Raw genomic sequence first — 19,657 nt, forward strand, 5'->3', positions numbered from 1 at the left:
ATAAAAAAATTACCAAATATATAAATTTAAAATAAAAAACTAAAAAAAATTATTTTTAATTTTTTAAAGAATCTATAAGTATAGAGATTACCTATACCATAAATTTTTACGAAAATAAAAATATGAATTAATTTAAAATATTCGTTGGATATAGATATAAAAATTAATATAATATAAAAATTTAATAATGAGAATGAAAAATAATCTACCCTCTTCATATTCTACCTATCCATACCTGAATCTCACTTTCGCTAACTTTTTCCAAGAAAATTTCTAGTCAAAATTCAACCTTTGATTAGCTATAAATTAGTTTGGCGCCTTTATTCCTTAAAAAATATATATATAATTTTGGTTAATTAATTATTTGCCTTTTGACATTTGTATAATCACACAATCTTCTTGGTTGACCTTGTTATATATTTTTTTAAGCTAATCAAAGATTGAATTTTGACTAAGTTGGCCAAAGTGAGATTGATATATATATATATATATATATATATATATATATATATATATAAAAGGTTAACTATGTTTTTATCATTTTAATTTATTAAAATTTCAGGAACTTTTTTTAATATAATTAGTCATCTAAAAACTCTAAACTCAAATGACACTCATATATTTCCTTTGATTCACACTGTATATTTTATGTTGGCGCAATGATTAAAAATTCATTTATATATATAAAATAACTATTATTGTTATGCACAAATTATCTAGTCAATGATCATCCTGATTAATATTTAGTTAATCGAATCATATCTTTGAGTAGCTTAAATAAGGTATGATCAGAATGTCACATTATCTGCTCTCAAAAATATAACTCGTTTTTCATCAAAATAAAAATTTATTCAACGTTTTACTGATATTTTATCAGGAAAGTCACTTCAATCACTTGACATTTAATTTATTTGAAATTACTAAATGTAACTTATCTGTATATAAAATCATTAAATGTGACTCACATATAATTTTGTGAATCTTTTTTGAGTTTCATACTACATTTTATATATTGTTAACTACCTTGACTTATCATTGATTATTATCCCATACATAAGATAATAAAAAAAACCCAGATATGTAGGATATTCTCGTATTTCACACTTAAGCTTACCTTCTTAGAAAGTTCACACACACATTTTACCACCTTCTTCTTCCTTCCTTCCTATCTTCCTTAGCTTATTTGAAATAACTCATTACCCTGAGCATTGGAGCGTGTTGCGAAGCAACAATTTTGATAGCCCTTGATCGTGTCTTTTAATTACGGGTTTAAGCTATCTTCCCTTTAATCTCACCTCATTGTCTTCCAGTTAAGATATCCAAAAATATCATGAATAACTATAAACAAATTTTATAATTAAAAAATAACAAGTTTGATATTTTTTAATTAAAATTATATGAACAACTATAAACAAAATTTATCATTAAAAAAATAAAAAGTTTAATATTTTTTAATTAAAATTATATCTTTTTGACCTAATTTATCTAAATTGCCGTCTCTTTATATGCAAGATGTGTAGATCATAAGTAATAAAAGAAAATGAGTTAGCGGTATATTAAAAACGTTCCAATTTTTCTAAGACAGAAACTTTTAATGACTGAAATGAAAAGTATTTTTTTCATTAAAAAAAAAAAGATATGAAAAGTATTTAAAAATATGGAAAAGTGAAAAGAAAATTTTCAACAGAAATGAAACTTGCAAATCTGCCATAGGACAATGGCCGATGATGAAGGCTGCACCAGTAGCAGTTGAAGACTTATCTGAAAAAAATGCAAGAATACAAGAGGGTGGCGCCGGCTGACTAAATATATTTTTTTAAAATTAGATATAAAAGAAGTTATTATCATAATTAAATATTATAATTATATATAAGAAATCATTAATTAAAGCATATATAAATAAATATAATATAAAATTAAACCAAATTCACACATAATAATATTTAATTAAAAATTAATCATTGTATTAATTATTAAAATTATAAAAAATATAAAAGAAAACTTCCATCTTCTACCAATATATATGAACAGTGTGGGATTACCTAATTAACATAAGATATATTGTCATGATTTATAATAAGAAAAAAAAATGAATGATTCTATACAAAAGACATGAACTTTTAAATTAAAAAGCCAATAGGTGGTCGATTAAGCATAATCCTTCCACTAATCCACTAGATTACCTATCTTGACATGCTTGTTTTTTATGAAATAATTAATCATCTAACCTTATAATGCTTCAAAACCCCATGCACTATATGTTACAAATGTAAAACTAATTAATAATTATAGATAAGAACAACGCAAAATTTTGGTTGTTTCATTCATTGCATGAGGCTACCTTTTTTAACGTTAGACATGGATGATGGTCAATGCTTCGACCGATCATGCACATATTTTATAAATTAAAAAATATATATTAATTATAAATGATTTTTCAAAGTCAAACTTATTAATCAATAACGATTATAATATATGGCTAGCTAATTACAAAATCAATTAAATATGGATGAAAACAACCAATAGGCAAGACAATAGGTGGGGGTGGAGAATTTGACCTTTCGCTTATTAATTAAATGACTTCATTATTTTATGGTATTTGTAGAAATATATGAATTTAATTACGCCTTATATTAATTATAAATTTCTGTGCCGAAATTAATATAAAGCCTAGACTAAGTATATATACTACGCATATAAAATTGGTCTGACCTTGAAAAAAATAAATTCAATGAGAAGAAATTACCGGCAATTCAAAGGGTCGAATCTAATGCGCAAAACTTTTTCTACCTTGCAATTTTCAAATCCTTTGAATCTATTACTCACTGCATTAAATTAAAAGTTTCCATTTAAGTAATGTAATTAAAATCAATATCTTAAAAAATTATAGGCCACCCATAAAATCAATTTAGCCCAATTAAAATAATAAACTAACAACCCCAACCCACAGTTCAAAGAGTTTAGAAAGTCCATTTTTTTTATTTGTATTTTGGCCAACTTTTGATTGGTTCCGAGGATAAAGCATCCAGTTTAACTGAGGGGTTTTGCCTTTGAATCCGAAAATTTTTGCAAGAGTTTGAATGCCCCCTTTTTCTGGCAGTGGTTTTCTTGATACATTGATATAATAATTTTAGAAAGTTTTAGTAGTTGCAGTAGGCTGACACCTTCGTATCTATGGAATTGAACAATTGTGGTTCGATCTGTTGTTAAAACCCAGTGAAGCTCTGAAAATGACAAGGCAAATTCCAGGAAAATTGCGTAGTATATCCAGGGATTTAGAGGTAATAGCTAATTGGTATAAAAAAAATGGAGGAAACAAACCGCTCTAAATTTACTAGCAATTCAGTTTAGTTAATAAATGTATAAATGATATATCAATACTCATAAATTATTCAAATTTAATTTGAATAAAATTTAAATTTAATTCAATTATTATCAAATCAAACCCAAACTCAAATAATTTAATTTATTAACGAACTGAATTCGAAAATTTTAATATGCACATAAAATAATTTGTGAATCTAATTAAACTTATTAAAATTTTTAATTAAACAATTATAATTTTACTTTTTTATATATATCAATTTAAACTCAACTTCAAACACATAATTGAAGAATATGAATATCAAAACTTATTTTTATTAAACAAACATAATCGAACAAATTTCAATAACTCAATTTTTCTCTTGAATTGAACTTGAAATTGAAAATTAAAACTAGATTGCTTGAACGAAATTTCAAAAAATAAATTTCAAATTAAACTCGAACTTTTCACTATATTAACTCAATCCGATTCGATTCCATCCCTAAGTGATCCATTAAAACACAAATACCATCTTCTTAAAGGGAAAACATGATTTATACACAATTTGACTCCTTTTAAGTCTCTAACCCTCAAAAAACCAGCTAGAACTTTGATTATACTCTGATTGAATATGTATACCTCTCTACAAAATAGAAACTTCTAATTACATAGGCTTAGTTAGCACTTTAAAAATCCTTCGTGCTTTAACCTTTCTCTGAATTTACTAGGGTAAATGACAACAGAGTCCAAACAGAGACCACCCTTTGTATGGGTGCAATCAATTTGAGTCATAGATAACTTAATCTTAGCTGATGAATTCGACTTCTCGACATTGAAGTCCCCCACATGGTAATGAAACCATTCTCCGGGATCACTCAAAGTACACTGAGATGTGGCATGTTGACCATCCGAAGTCCATAGCTGAAACCTTACTGGTTTTATATCCCAACCATGGACATGCTCAGAATTGCAGATTCGGCGACCAAACCTCTTAGAGGCACGACCTAGCTGCAGTCTGAAGAAAACGCTGTAGGATCCTGCCGGAAAGGGAAATTCCACTTCCCCCTCAACTTCAAACCACCATATTTGCTGAAGATATGCAATCGAACAGAACCTAAATCACAAAGAAAAGGAAATTGAAATCAATATCCAGCATTCCATTTCAACAAATGGGGTAAAGATCTATTTATTTAACCAACCAGCACTTTCGCACAACATCTATTCCCACTTTCAACCAAGTAATAGCTTGATCCTTACAAAAATATCGAAGAGGAAATATGTATGAAAATATTGAATTTCAACACGAGGTCAACCAGCAGTGAGGCATTACTTAAATAAAATCATTAGGGATAAGAGACAGCTTTATACTTAGTGTTATATATGCCATAAATGATGCAAACAGAATTTCGTAAAATATGTAATCCTTAGACTTTAGCTTGTACACTGTGTTAAAAATCAACGTTGTATGCTCGTGCATACTGACAATATACAAATGCACATATGATTTTTGCAAAACTACTAAGAATTGCCAGGGTGATAACAACACTAATAAACTAAGCTGTTTTCTCCTATGCGTGGCCGGCTCTATGAACCACATTGGGCAACTGAAAGAAATCATATCCACAAGAAGCTCAATAAAAATGAAGTCCCTTTTTTTTTTTTTTATCGTTTCCATCCAATTATGTAATACACATAGATTTAAAAAAACAAGAGGAAGATTCTTTTTGTGAGAATAGCAACTGATCTGTAACTGGTTGTGGAAGAAATCCTCAAGTTTATATAAATAATGCATTAAGTGTTTTCACAACTTAATATTATATAGATTTGAATGTCAAAGACGGTTGGTTTAACCACAGACGACTGGAACCATGGGAATGAGAAAACAGGGAAGAAGTCAAAAGTGGTAAGCATCAAGGAATTGTTTTTGTTATTCATAAGGAGGCAAGCTTTTAAAGAGGAAAACTTGCAGGTACGCAGAGAGACCAAATCCCATTTAAACAATTTCCGAATACGTCTGCCATATCATAGCATCATCATCATCATGCATTGAAAAATGGAGATCCACTGAACACATTGAAATTTAACAATAAAAATTAACAAAAAAGAACATACTTTGGATCAATTTGGCAGGATATGCCCAGAACACTCTTGATTTTGATCAGCCAATCGAAAAAATTCATGATAAGAAACTGAAAATCCTCTCATTCTCCTCAATTTAACATGCACACACAAAAAATAGGATAAGCTCTTGTATCTCACCTAGATTCCAAAGTAGGAATATGATTCCAATATCTTCGATCATCAATCCCCGTTATTTGTAATCCTTTTGAAGAGATTGACATGCAAACACCACCTGTGCTCTTATCTAGCCATACTTTCTGCAAAAGGAACCCAAATCCTCAAGCCATCAATAAGACAGGCAAGCCATGAATGTTAAGATAGCAACAAATATAATAAACCCAGCCCCAGGATTTAAATCTTGTTGGTTATGAATTTATGATTGTTTCATTTCTGAAAAGAAGAAAAACTCGATTTAAATTAACGACACTATTAGCTTATTTACTCAGGGTTGCTATATCCAAATGATTAATTCCTTTTCAACAATTAAAGGTGCATCAAATCATGGAAAATTTTAAACAACTTGGTCATTCAGTAGAAACATTATTCAGAACTAAAAAAAAAAAAAAGGAACTTGAAATTGCAAACAAACCCTTGAAGAAAATTATCTAATTGATTGCTGAGTGAAATACACAGAGGAAATGTAAAGCAGTCAAATTTCGAGTCTTCGAAAACCCAGAATTTCAAATCCCATTTTTTCTCAGCATCAAAACAAAAAACAACAAAAAACAGAACTAAAAAAACCATACCTTGGCGCCACCATCAAGAGTATTAACTCCACAGAGCCTTGCATATATGTCTCGCTTACCCAAATTTTCAGGCACAACGCCTAGAATTTTATCAACAAGAATTTGATAATTGGGTGGCAATTTCGATTCCCAAACAAAATCAGCCCAAGAAGCACCTCTAAATGCTCTGTTCAACTTTGCCACTTTACATATCTCTGGAGGATCCAAATACCCAATAATTGATGCCACACAGCTCTCAGGTAAGTCCCCCAAACTGGGCGATGATGAAGAAACAGATGACAAACCGTCTTGGCTGATGAACAAAGCAGAGAAACCGGCACCCATCAAGAGAAAAATGAAAAAGAAAACAGACGACTAGAAAGTTCTAAAGCAGAGTATTGATAATACATAAAAGAGCGAAGGAGAGAGAAAGAAAGAGAGGTGACAAAGGGAAGTGGGGTGATACTTTATAACACGGACGCGTAATCCATTTTGAGGGATTGTTTTTGTTTCCATTTTGTCTGCTTGTTTACTGAGAAAAAAAGAGAGAAAACAGTCAGAGAGAACCCTGATTTGGAAGGTATATAAAGGAAGGATGTCGGATTTGGATTAGACTAACACATATTTGAAACAAAATTAAAATTAAAAAAAAAAAAGTTTATTATATATTTGCATGGCTTGTTTCGTTTAACAGGATTAACCCTGATTTATCCACTGAGTATTAATTAAGATGACATCTGATTATCTCTTAAAAAATACCTCTAATTAGATTTTTAAAAATTACCAATTTTAGAAAATTTATGTTTGTAATATTTTATTATTGATATTTTCATAAGGGTGCTTGCTTTCAAGAGATTTCTGCCTTAATCTAGATGCTCCTTCATCCGAGGTAACGGATTTAAATTTTAATTTAATTAATTAATATAATTATTTTTTTAAAATAACATTTAATAAATTTTGAATTAAAATTACAATATTTATAATTTTTTTATATCTTCGAATTATGATTTTTTTTATGAAATATATAATAAAATAATAAATACCAATTTTTAAATAAATTACCTATAATTTAGTAATATTTATCTAAAAAAAATTACAAAAAAAAATTAAAAACTTGCATGTAAAATTTCAACTAGATAATCCAGGGTCCCACTCTATTTTAACCATATCCTCTTTATTTGGTAACAATATCAACTTAATTTTCTCTTTAGGACCATTCCTAATTAAGCAAATTAAAAAGTATACCGCGTGACAATAATGGGTTTTGCCAACTCTTTGGAAAATCATTAAAAATTCATTCTTTTAGTACTAAGACCATCGTCAGCTAATTAAACAATAAATTCTCAAGAATCCATCCCCAAAATATATTACAAACAAGTGGTGGGGGCGTTTCCATTTGAGTTCATACTAGAGTAGAGGTGTAATCAAGTTCAGTGAAATTGATACAAAAAAAAATTTAAGTTTGAGTTCAATTTTTAATTTGTGATTTGGTATTCGATTCAAATTCGATCGAGTTTTATTTTTTTAACTCGAGTTCAATTCGAAGTTAAAATCAAATTACTCACGCTCGTTCGATTAAGTTCTCTTAATATGTAAAAATAAATTCGATTCATATATTCAATAAGAATTTGATTATTTATACTCGAGCTCGAATTTGAGATATTATATTAATTAAAATAATAAAAATATTTTTAAATATAAAAATTTGATTAGGCTTACGAATTACTCGAGCAGGATATAAAAATATTTAAATTTAGCTCGATCGATGACTTAAATTATTTAAGTTCGAGCTCGACTCGATAATAATAAAATCGAATTGAATTTTTTTCAAATCAAATTCGAATAATTTACGAATATTAATGTATTATTTATACCTCTAATTTATACTAATAGAAAAAATAATGAACTAAATAAGTACATCCAGGCCGATGTGTATCTGAGTCAGCATATCGACATGTCAACCACTTAAATATGGGGCATGGCCACCTTGGAAACACATGTCTATTGGTCAGCAAATGGCCTCCCAATTTGGCTAAGAGGAAGAAGAGAGGACTAGTGGGTCGATTTTGTCGTTTTCAAGTTGCACAATAAGAAGAAAAATATTAGTTTGATAATAGATTAATGTTTGGATGAAAGGATTTTATTTCTTTTGATAATAAAAATTTTGTGTATCTTTTATTACCCAAGGAATTTCCATTTGTTTTAAGAATCTTGTAATTAGAGCTTAAATATAATTATATCACAAAATAGCTTAAATACATTATAATATTTGTCGTTGTGAATTGATTGAATTGATAAGAATCGAATATTTCGTATGTAAAATTTAAGTTCGATTTTTATTGTTAATAATTTTCTTTAAACAATTTGTAAATTCATATTCTATTTAAATTTGACTCTAAAAATAAAATAATGTTTTATCAATAGTTTTCTTTAATATACTATTTATAAATCGGATATAAACTTAACCTCGAAATAAGAAATAAGAAAATCTTTACTAATTACCAATATATATATCAATGGAATTGTTTATTTTTCATTATTAATAATATTTCTTTCGATCTAATGAACACGTTAATTTGTAGGACTAAAAATATTTTATTTTTAAAGTTTCAAACCCAATTCAAGATAGATGAATTGAAAAAATGTATATGTTTAATACCCAATAAGAATATTCAATTCCTTTCTTTTAAGAAACAAAAAAACCAGCCTAGCAAGACTAGAGTTCGTCACCAGCTTTATATTTTTATTCCATACGCTATTTTGCACATTATAAAAGTTCATAGTTTCATAGTTTCTAGCATTAATTTTACTTTATTATATTATAAGGCACCATTCTTGAGCAACTTGGTATGATATTGAGAGATTTGAAATTTGTTTAATTGTTTGGTGACTTATGATAAAAAGCTTAATTTGGGCCCGTAAGATTTGATCCCACAATTTCAGACCAACCTTTGCTTGGTCCTTGCCTTCAATGGTGGTTGATGTAATGTAGCTCTCCTTGCCAACAGGATGATCTTGATAGGTGAAGAGATTATCGATGGAAATGCTCTGAATTGAACATTGATCAGCTTATACTGAAACTAGACTCAAATTACTACTCGATTTTCCTGAACTTGGTTATATTAGATCAGTAATTGAGGAGTTACTTGCCTGTGAAATCCAAGTAATTTCGAGTCATTTACACGTCTGTGACATGAGCTGTAGTACAATTGAACCAAATGATAAAATGGGCACATGCAAATGGTACGAGGATGATAAAGAAAAAGACATGAAAAGACAACACTTTCACTGAAAATTTTCGGTGGACCAAAATTGTAAAAATATCATCATAATTAATCAATATTTGATACAGATATTAGCAGTTTCATTTGTATCTTGAAAACAAAAATTATGTTAAAAAGGCAAAGTTTTGTTTGATAAACACAAACTGTGATGGTGAGAAAGAAGACAATGGGGCGTCATTGAAGTTACGTATCTGGTTTTTCCAGATTCCATTAACTCTATATCGAAGTAGAAATGTAGAATGAAGAATGAACACAAACGAAATCCCTTTTATATATGATGATGATACATGTCCAACTACATTCTTCAACAAATTAAAGAAATGAACAAGATGAAATGACTGCTATAAGAATTTCATGATACAAAAAGAATCAAAGAATAAACACCAAATTGATTGACTCCAATACTACAGACCGAAATCTTAAAATCTGTCCTGGAAAGAACTGACTCAGTATGCAGCTACTGTATTCATACAAATGGTACTGGCGCTAGACTGACATATCTTATCTGCAAGAAAAGAATGAAAGAATAATGACAGATTTCTCTACCTACAACGAATTGTGTGTTCCTTTCTGTATGCATCAAAAGAGATGGTATGTATGTAAGAAAAAGTAATGTGAAACAATCAACTAGGCTGAGAAAATGAGGATGAGCTGCCTGCAACATCAATAGGTGTCCAAGCTGAGACTGAATAAAGTGGCTGATCTAACCAAATTAGAGTAAGCGCCGAACCATCCTGCCCTTGCTTCTTGACACTGTAGTTCTCACAAGAGTACATCTTCAACAGCATTTGGCTCTGAAGCAGTTCCCTCTCACTAATCCCCATGCATCTGAACCCTCCATGCTCCAACAACTTCCTCCACGTCTCAAAACTCTCATGCCTTTCAAACCTGTCGCTTCCTTCACAAGCAATTATATTCTTGATTTCCCGTGCAAACATCTCCTCTATTTTTATCCTAACCGGGCTGTCCAAGGGAAGCCTAGAATCAACTGAGTCAAATAAGGCAGAGTAGTATCTCAGTGAGTTGGTAACTCTTGCTTCTAAGCTGAGGACATTATGCTCGGCTTCTTGCTCTGCCATGATGACAACAGTAGGGTTTGTGCTACGAATAACTCCCAAAAAGTCTCTGAGTGCTCCTCCGTTTCCATCATAAAGTGTCTTGTGCAGTTGAAACACACAATTTACAGCTACACTCTCGTTCTCCTTTACATGAAGCATCCACAACCTCACATCTTCTAACCTGTCCACAACTGGGTGAAACTCAAATGGCAAATTCAATGCCTCTGCAAAGCCTGCGAGCCTGTCTCCTGTTTCATTCAGTTGTTGCTTGGACTCACCAATTCCAGTAACTCTAACATGACTTGGTGGATTAGTCCTTGAAGCTAAACTCTGGAACAAACTAGGCCACTGAAGCCCTTGCTTGATGTCAAAATCTATGATGTGAACCCTGTCTTTCCCCTCGAAGGCTCTTAACAATATCTCATTTGATGTGAAATGAACAAATTTTGGAATTGGGCTAATCTGATTCAGGAGCCTCAACGCAGTACCATTGTCATCATCCGCCCGATCAAGCTCTCGAGGAGTTGTGATCTGAAAAATACGAGGCCAAAGCCTTGTGACTCGAAGAGCCAAAGCTTCAGTATAATAAGCAGCTAGACGACTTATAGCACTTTCCCTTGGAGAAGCTAGATCCCCCAACTTCGCTATAAAATGGTTGATGGCAGCAATGTTCTTTGATCCAATTGCTTCAACACAAGCTGTAAGTAAGTGGACAAGCTCAAACCCCTGATGCTCCCCGTGGCTGTTCCCCTCCTCATAAGCCCCCAAACCAGCATACTCATGCGGGTAAGGATTCCCAGAACCATTTCCTGCTTCATATTCTGCGGCTTGTTCATTTAACCGAAGTCCCAAGCTATGATTCTCTGAAGAAGTGCTCGATCCTGAAGCTTCCTTTGCCGGCCTGTGGATTGTCTCAACATCCTTTTCCCCGACATCAGTGATCTCAGTTATTACCGATTCGATCCAAGGATTGTTTGACAATGGCAAAGGCGGTGAAATCACTTCACCAGGCACAAAATACACCCTTTCTTCATCCCCTGAACAAGTCAGAGAAAAAGGAACTTGAGGAGCATTTTGACCTGCGAAACTTTGTTGGAACCAAAAATTTCCAGCACCTAGTTGGGCTAAACCCAAATTATCACCACCACATTCATGAATATGACCAGAATTCTCATTATCACTGCTACCCTTTTTCCTCTTTGCCCTGTTAATGACTGACTCATCAATTAAACCTTGCTCAGCAAACCTCTTCAAACTTGTACCTTTCTTCCAAAACTCATCCTTGATCTCTCTCCTTCCTTCAAATGGATTTTGTCTAGTAGTCGTCAATGGCGGCAGCCGGATATTCTGCTTGAGAGAGCAACCACTGGTCTTGGATTCAGTTGGTTTCTCCACGGAAAGGCCAACAGGCCTAATAGGCTGTGACCTTGAAGTGTCCTTACGAGAGAAACTACATGGCAAGTCCAATCTTTGTGTGCTCATTGAAGTCTGGAAATGACAAGCTTGAAACTGTGCAGATGCTTCACTCCTCAATCTATGCCTTGGTGACAGCAATGTAGAACTAGAACACCCAGCCAACATTTCTCTACAACCTTCCTATTTTCTTTTTTATTTTTCTTTTCAATTCACCCTCCCCCAGTTTTTTTTCTCTATTTCTTCCCTATCTCTCTTTGTTTCTATAAGTTTTGAAAATATGCAATGTATGAATTTTCTTTTTCTCTTTTTTATGTATGACGTCCTATGTGTTCATATGAAACTTTGCAAGTATACTTGGAAAAAATCAAATCTAGAGAGATAGACAAATTCTAAGTGAGTGTGTGAATTTTCCAGAAACCAAAAGAAATAAAATAAAAAGGAATCCGATGAAAAATACAGAAACAAATCAAAGAATATTGAAAATGGAAACTTTTTTTTATTCAGGTGTTCCTATATGAACAACGTCTGTGTATGCAATGAGGTATTAATTAGAAAATGCAAAAAAAAAAAAAACAAAAACACCCTAGAAAGAATCAAAGAATTGTTAAGGACTAAACTAATTAAAACATCTACCAGAAAACGATCATCGGATTCCCAAACCTTCACAAACAACTCATTCCAAAAGGCTATAATCAACAGTGTAAAAATCATCAATATTGGAGACAAAAACGCCTACATTTTCAAACCTGAACTGCAAATCCTGAAAAACTTTGATGCCCATCTCAGCTTTTGAGGTTTCCAACGACTCCATGGTAGCTGAAGCAGAAACCAAATTCAAAAACCCCAGCTTTGAAAACCAACTAAACATGCATGAAAACAAACTGAAAAACGACCAAGCAACAATGAAAAATCTCTCAAAGCTCACAACCCAAAAAAACCATAAACCAGAAAAGGTTTGTGTTTTTATATACTAGTAAAGCTAAAGCTTTTACAATGTTTCTTGGTTCATGCTCATCTTTAACTCTCTCTACTACTGCTACTGCTATCGAATACTACTCTACACAGCTTACTACTACCACTTTCACCTTCACGTCTCGATCATTGCTTTCCTTTTCTTTTTAATTTTTTCTTTTTTTGGGTTACTGGGATTCATTTGATAGAAAAAAGGGACAGTTCGAGAAGACTAAGGAAGTTTCGTTTTTTCTAACCGTTGGATTTTCAGATCTGACGATGGAGAATAATAGTCTTTGTGACCGTTGGAGTGTTGTCGGTGAAATATGACCGTTAGAGGGGGAGTTGGTGTACGGAATGTGAATTCTTTAGGGATTTTTTTTTTGCAGAAAAATCTCTTTTGGGGAGAGTGTTGAAGTTCACGTGGCATGCACGTGATTGTCTCCTGATTCCCGTTCACTTGACCGTTGGGTCACAGCACCATTATTTTTCTGTTGTGTTTTTCCACTTTTTGTTTTGTCCTCTTATGGAAATTACCATCTTTTAACTTCCTTAAACCTGTCAATGTTAAGGTAATTGAAAACACGTGGTGCACGATCAGCAGCCATTAGAGGGTTTTACGATGAATGATCAGTTTAATTTTTTTAATGTTTATTTTTTAAATTATTAATTAGATGAATAAATTACAAAAATAACGAAAAAAATAAGCAAATAATTTATAAATAAATTTAATTTTTATTCGTTTATTAAATTTAAATATAATAAACTATCAAAAAAAATTTTCAGCGTTTTCGTCTTTTCACTCCTGTTTATTTATGTCAGTGAACTTTGACTGGCTTATGTTCGTCAAGGTTGGTGGGTTTTTTTGTCTATTATGTAACCAATAACATTCTGCCACGCTGGACACGGGTAGGGTCATTCTGGTCCATTCGATTAGTTGGGTGAGGTTGACAAGTGCAGTCACCTTAATTCTGACGTTTGCTCGGTAAAAGACACACAAAGACTCGAAGGATCTCGAAAAATAGAGACAGCCAGACAGGTTAAAAGAAAAATTGGAAAAGTACAAAAAAAAAAAAAAGAAAAGAAAAAGCGAATCACACAGCCAGACAGCTGGGTAAATCACCCCAGTAAAAGAGGGTGAAAAAGAGACATGCAACGAAACGTAAAACACTAATAAAAATATGGCCTTGACAAAGTAAATTCTGAACCCACATGGCTGTTAAAGCATGTTTCAACGGTTGAGCTCAAAACAATGTTTTCCAACTAGCAGACAACTGATGAAGGCAGAAAGAGAGCACATGATTTAATCTGCTTCATGACAAGTAATCTGACCTTTTCAATATCATAAATCACTACATATATACAAAATATTCACTTCAATCAATTGAACACCACTACCAAAAGTAAAATACTGAACATTGAGTCATATTAGTTGTATCCTGATCCTCTTCTGAAATTTCATGTGTTTCAACCAAACACAAACCCTTTAAGAAATTCCATAACTTCAATGCATTTCTTCATATTCAATAGACTAAAATGCTCGAGTAATTTTCTATAATATTCCTGTAGGAGTTGATGATATTATATCAACTCCAGAAATAGGGCTTCTTGTTTGCTTGTTAAGCCGAGTTCATTCAGCATCAAACTGCTCTCTCCATCACTGAAATCACACCTCGGGTATGGCCTCACCTGTTGAAATGATAACATTAACATTGCAAATATTCCTTGCAGGAAGGCCAGTAGTTAATGTTGTCCTCAAATAGTGAAAAATAAAATCATGAATCTATCTAGAATGATAGGAAGCCAATAACAACATGGGACTTGGCAAAAAGCTTGGGATGAAAAATTTACCAATCTATAAGTGGCCGGCTTGACTCCTCTACCAATATCTATGAAGTCAAACAGAGACTGCAAACCAAACCTAAATCAGGTTGAGTATTAAGACTGCACAAGGAAAAGCAACAGAAATAAACTCTTCTTCACAAATTTACCTGCAGCCTGTCAGACTTAAGAAATCGACGGCCCCTGCGACTGCCATCTGGCATTCGCACTAGAAGGGTTAAAGCATTTTCCTCATTGGCTGCTGGCTCCTGAGGCAGAGAAGCTTCTTTTGAAGCTAATTGTCTCTCACATTCCTGCAAGTAAGAATCACAGATGATGCAATTCAGAACCAAAAAAAACCATACATCTACAGTGAGTGAAATAATTCACAAAGCATAAATGGAGTAGAATAGCATGATCGTGTGTTGATTGCATAGAAACGCAACAGATGAATACTTTTTTTTTTCCTAGTAGAGAGAACCTAAATTATCTGAATAATAAAATGAATTTATATCATCTCCAGTAAGACATCCACAGGATGACTTGAAATAATGACAAGGACAATAGCTGTTCTAAGATTTTTGCAAGTTTGTTTTGCTTCTAATACAAATTTACTAGTAAAATCTTAAACATCCCATATAAACTTAAAAGCAAACATCTAGATAATAAATTACCTTTGACTTATTGCTAGAATCTCATCCTTTATCTCAGAAAATCAATATATGAGATAGAATTTATCATTTTCAGTAATAAATGGACTGACCCTGGTTTACCGATGATCAGAACATAACTAATAATAATTACCTGTTCCTCCTCTATTTTCCTGCGAAACGTTTCCTCTTTTCGTTGTTCTTCTTCAAGAGCAGCTTTTCTAGCTTTTTCCTCCTCTAAATGGTAGGCTTCAGCTTCTTGAAATGCCTTCAACTCTTTTTCTCTGTCAGCTTGCAATGATGCATTATACTCATTGTCCTGAATACATCATGTAAGCAGGCAACCGTCAGACAAATACTTCTGGCCCAAATTTTGAAATCTATAACTTTCAGTCAGAGCACAAAAAAAACTAACTTGCTGCTCCCGTATCAAGCGTTGAGCTGTCAAAGAAGGTGATGGAGGACAAGGGGTATGCCAGGGGTTGGAAATCTCAGGTCGAATAAACTGATGAGGTGAATATGCAAAACGATATCCACTTTCAGGGATTCCACCGAACATTGCAGCCTCAAGCATGATTGCCTCATCATGTTCCTCAGAACAGACGCCTCCCCACTAAGATTTAGTAGAAAGCACAAGCAAAAATTTATTTTAGTAAAGAACATAAATATATGGAATAGAATGTATATTTAAGTTCTCATTTGAAATCTGCGTTAATTATGAAAGGATTAAACCTCATCAGAAGGGAAGGCATTTCCATTGTTCAATGGGAGATTATTTATGCCTTGCTGTCTTGGACCTGATGGTGGGCTAGCCTCAACAACTAAGAGATTACTGTAGGAAAACACAATCTGAACAAAGTATAGCACAACAAACCTTCAAGGACAATGAAACTGCTTCAGCAAGTTCAGCATCCTCTGAATGAGACTGATTATGCCTAGGCCCAGGATCACTTAACTCCTGAACAGACATGAAAAGGCAATCTGTAAAGTAAACATTTACAACAACTACAAGAAGGAAGTGCACCACAACAGAATCATACTGGAATCACCTTTTTGTTAAAACTTACCTCAACATCCCGTGTGGAGGCCTCAATGGCAGCTCGAATCATTTCTTCTTCAATGTCATTGCCATAGTCTGGCAAATTATTGATGGCAGGAGCACTGGATGCAACTTGTTGGTCATGAGAGTTATCATTCTGCTGTCTAGGCTGCTCAGTTGAATCCTCATCCACTTCATCAATTATAACAGTCTCATGGGTATTTGGACCATAGCTTGTGCAGTTTCAGAGACATCCTCAATGGCAGGAGCATGACCAGAACGACCAGAAGGCTCATTGCTATCCTTAACCTCTATTGGTACCTCTCTCACCTTTCTTGGATGTGTAACCAATGGTTCTCGAGTTGTAAAATCAGAAGCACCATCAAAGAAACTTCTATGAAAGGTTGGATCAAGAAGTGAGGATTGATTCATTGTTCTACATGCTTGGAGAAATGGAAGGACTGGCCTATTTGGTACAACTTCAATTGGATCATCTATATCCATGGCATCATATACAGGAACTACGGTTGATGTTGGCCTTGTGCTGGAACTGTGAACAAAAAATAAATAAAGCTATAAACCAAGAATTACTAATCATAAAAGAGAATAACATAATTGACAAACATGTTCCTATCTCCATCACTGAAATGTGCATTTACAGCTGCATTGAGATCGCCACCATGTTCCTGATTCCAAGAAAAATAATTAACATATAAGTGAGAGATGTTATATCTAACTTGATTTTATGAACAGGTGCAAAGAATACAAATTAACTCTAAGAAAATTCAACTCAACAAAAAGTTAATTTGATCATGATAAGTGGCATTTTCCAACAATCTCATCATCGAGCAATTGTCTTCATAAAAACCTACAAAAAAACCTAATCAAACAACAAAATGAAGGATGCCTATGAACATCAGAGTCTTCTAGTTAGAATTAAACCTCAATTCAACCATCACCGTAAATGAGGAGTCACTCAAGAGTCTAAATGCAAACACACACACACACACACACACACACACACACACACATACACACATACACACACACACATACACACATACACACACGCACACACGCGCTTCAAGACTTTTAAATTACTAACCACTTTCAATGGCACCTCACTAACCACGTTCAATGGCATCTCTCCATGTTAGTTGCCACGTGTTTATATTCTATGTTCCTGTATAAGAGCATGACTAAGGAATGGAGGTTCACAAAAACTTGGGCATTATCACTGATCAAAATTGCAAACATTTTTCCTATACCATGATAAGAACACAACTCCAAATACGAAACATTTGCAACCTCCTCTTTTTCCTTCATATTTTCGCCCATACAGTGTCCAGATAACAATTATTTTCTTTCTTTTTTCTTTTTTAAAGCCAATTCATTTGACTAATATAAGCTACATACTCATAGAACAACTAATTGAAAAAGAAAAAAAATTAAAAAAACTTTTCGGATAATTCATTCAAACCTTAAAATAACCCATTGATTATAGTCATTGACTAAAATCCTAATCCATTTGCAAACAATAAAACTTCAGTTATATTCAACAAACAAATCCAACGATAAACAGCCAAGTAAATCAACAATGTAAAGCAATACAAACCCTAATTTTAACAAATTAAGAAACCAGCCGATCATTTATTAACCCATAATCAGAAACCAATTCGATAATCAAGCTAAAAATAATAATAATTAAAAATTTTCCAAAAACTACCTCAAGCTTTTCTATGGCAACGGCTTCGGGTGCCCCAGTGATGCTGATGAAAGTCTCAATTGCTTCTTGATTAGGTCTTGCCATTGCAAAATTAGGGTTTTCTTTTTTAATTTAATGTTTTTGCAGCTTACAATTTCAGGGTTTTTTTGTTAATTTAGACAGAAAAAATAAATATGAAAGAGGTAATTGTTGTGGAAATTTTGCTTGTGGGCTTTGGCAGAGCCGTCTTATATAAGGCCTTGTTTGGAGAAGTTAATTAAGTAGCCCAAAGGCAATGGCTAGAGGATTAGAACGGATCGAGTTGAGGAGAATTTTTACTTGTCTTAAACGATCTAATTTTATATATATATAAAATTTGATTTTAATTTGACTCAAATTTTTTTTTATTTTTCGTATTTGAATTTAATTTGAGTCAATATTATATAAATGATTCAATTAAATTAATAAAATATTATTTTTTAATATAAATATAAAATTAAATATATAAAATATATTTAATTAATTAAAAAATAAAAAAATTTTATATATAACGAGTCGAATTGAATCGGATCAGATCAAATTTATTTAAAATTTAATCGTAACTTTTTTAATATTATTTCATCTAATCTAAAATTTAATTTAAAAAAATTAACTTTATAAAATTAGATCGGATCAAATTTATTGGGTTAGATTAAATTATCAACCCTAAATGGTTATAATAAAGGAAAAAAAATCCAAAATTGATTTCGGCACTTTTGACTTTTGAGAGTACAATTTCCATGCTGGGGCATGTTTGCTGATAAATTATTAGGTTTCCGATTCCCATTTAAGATGGGAGAATTTTAGTATTGTACTTCATGTGAGTTATAAATAAATTAATTTATAGTTTAGTAGATGTTATTAATTTTCTCAATCTATATTAGATTTTCATTTTAAACTATTCATTAAAAAAATGTAAACTCAAGACATTTTCTATTTATATAATTAAAGCCTGAGTGTTTAAATAGTTCCATAATCTTTTCTTTTACAAATCTAATCAATAAAATTTTGATTTATTTATTGTTTTCTTATAAAAGAATATATATATATATATATGATGTATTATATGATCATGATCATGAGTATGATTTAGATAAGATGCCAAGCCAAAAATAATTAGATATGATGTATTTCTTTTTAGATTAAAAGGTAAAAAAAATCCTTTAATTATAATTCAATAATTATTTAAGATTTTAATATTTTATTATAATTAATTGAGCTTTTAATCTTTTATTTCAATTCAATTAAATTTTTAAATGGACAAAATCTAATCATATGATAAAATTTAATTAATCAATCCCTAAACTATAATCAATTGAATTCTTAAAGGATATGAGAAAGAGAATAACATAAAAAAAATAAAAAGGAAGAAAAAAAAGAAGAAAGAATTATTTTATTTAATTTATATATTAATTAAATTACGTGATAAATTTTTATTTATTTTATTGATATCACATGTAATTTTATTCTAATTAATAAAAAATTAATGATATTAACTTTTTTTATTCAAATAAGAATTTAATTTAATGTAAACTTATAAGACA

At 31.8% G+C, this 19,657-nt stretch overlaps 1 protein-coding gene and 2 pseudogenes across 3 annotated transcripts; all 3 read right to left on the bottom strand.

The window, feature by feature from the left end:
- Positions 1-3,894: 3,894 nt before the first annotated feature.
- On the bottom strand, positions 3,895-6,708 carry LOC111306129 (F-box protein PP2-A12-like). Its single transcript, XM_022904037.2, has 3 exons — positions 6,172-6,708; positions 5,564-5,682; positions 3,895-4,418 (listed from the first exon to the last, which is right to left on the bottom strand). The coding sequence occupies exons 1-3, from the start codon at positions 6,493-6,495 to the stop codon at positions 3,983-3,985; spliced, it is 879 nt and encodes a 292-aa protein (XP_022759772.2). The 5' UTR covers positions 6,496-6,708; the 3' UTR covers positions 3,895-3,982.
- Positions 6,709-9,662: 2,954 nt separating this feature from the next.
- LOC111315518 (scarecrow-like protein 28 pseudogene) lies at positions 9,663-13,291 on the bottom strand (annotated as a pseudogene). Its single transcript, XR_016345014.1, has one exon. The product of XR_016345014.1 is annotated as a scarecrow-like protein 28 pseudogene (transcript).
- A 721-nt stretch (positions 13,292-14,012) lies between these two features.
- On the bottom strand, positions 14,013-18,325 carry LOC111306140 (plant UBX domain-containing protein 8-like; annotated as a pseudogene). The gene is made up of 9 exons (XR_016345015.1): positions 18,096-18,325; positions 16,994-17,055; positions 16,398-16,919; positions 16,205-16,288; positions 15,746-15,943; positions 15,485-15,649; positions 14,851-14,994; positions 14,711-14,780; positions 14,013-14,548 (listed from the first exon to the last, which is right to left on the bottom strand). The product of XR_016345015.1 is annotated as a plant UBX domain-containing protein 8-like (transcript).
- Between the last annotated feature and the right edge of the window lie 1,332 nt (positions 18,326-19,657).

The sequence above is a fragment of the Durio zibethinus genome, chromosome 9, assembly GCF_047325235.1.
Source record: "Durio zibethinus cultivar Kanyao isolate XHJ-2024 chromosome 9, ASM4732523v1, whole genome shotgun sequence".
In the NCBI taxonomy this organism is placed as follows: Eukaryota; Viridiplantae; Streptophyta; class Magnoliopsida; order Malvales; family Malvaceae; genus Durio; species Durio zibethinus.

What these genes read in the sequence shown, in the direction of transcription:
- LOC111306129 (XM_022904037.2), bottom strand. Translation starts at nt 6,495, where the DNA reads ATGGGTGCCGGTTTCTCTGCTTTGTTCATCAGCCAAGACGGTTTGTCA. An exon ending in CTCTTGATGGTGGCGCCAAG is followed by an intron (nt 5,683 to 6,171) that starts GTATGGTTTTTT and finishes TTCCTTTTGCAG; the next exon opens with AAAGTATGGCTAGATAAGAG. An exon ending in ATTCCTACTTTGGAATCTAG is followed by an intron (nt 4,419 to 5,563) that starts GTGAGATACAAG and finishes TTTGTGATTTAG; the next exon opens with GTTCTGTTCGATTGCATATC.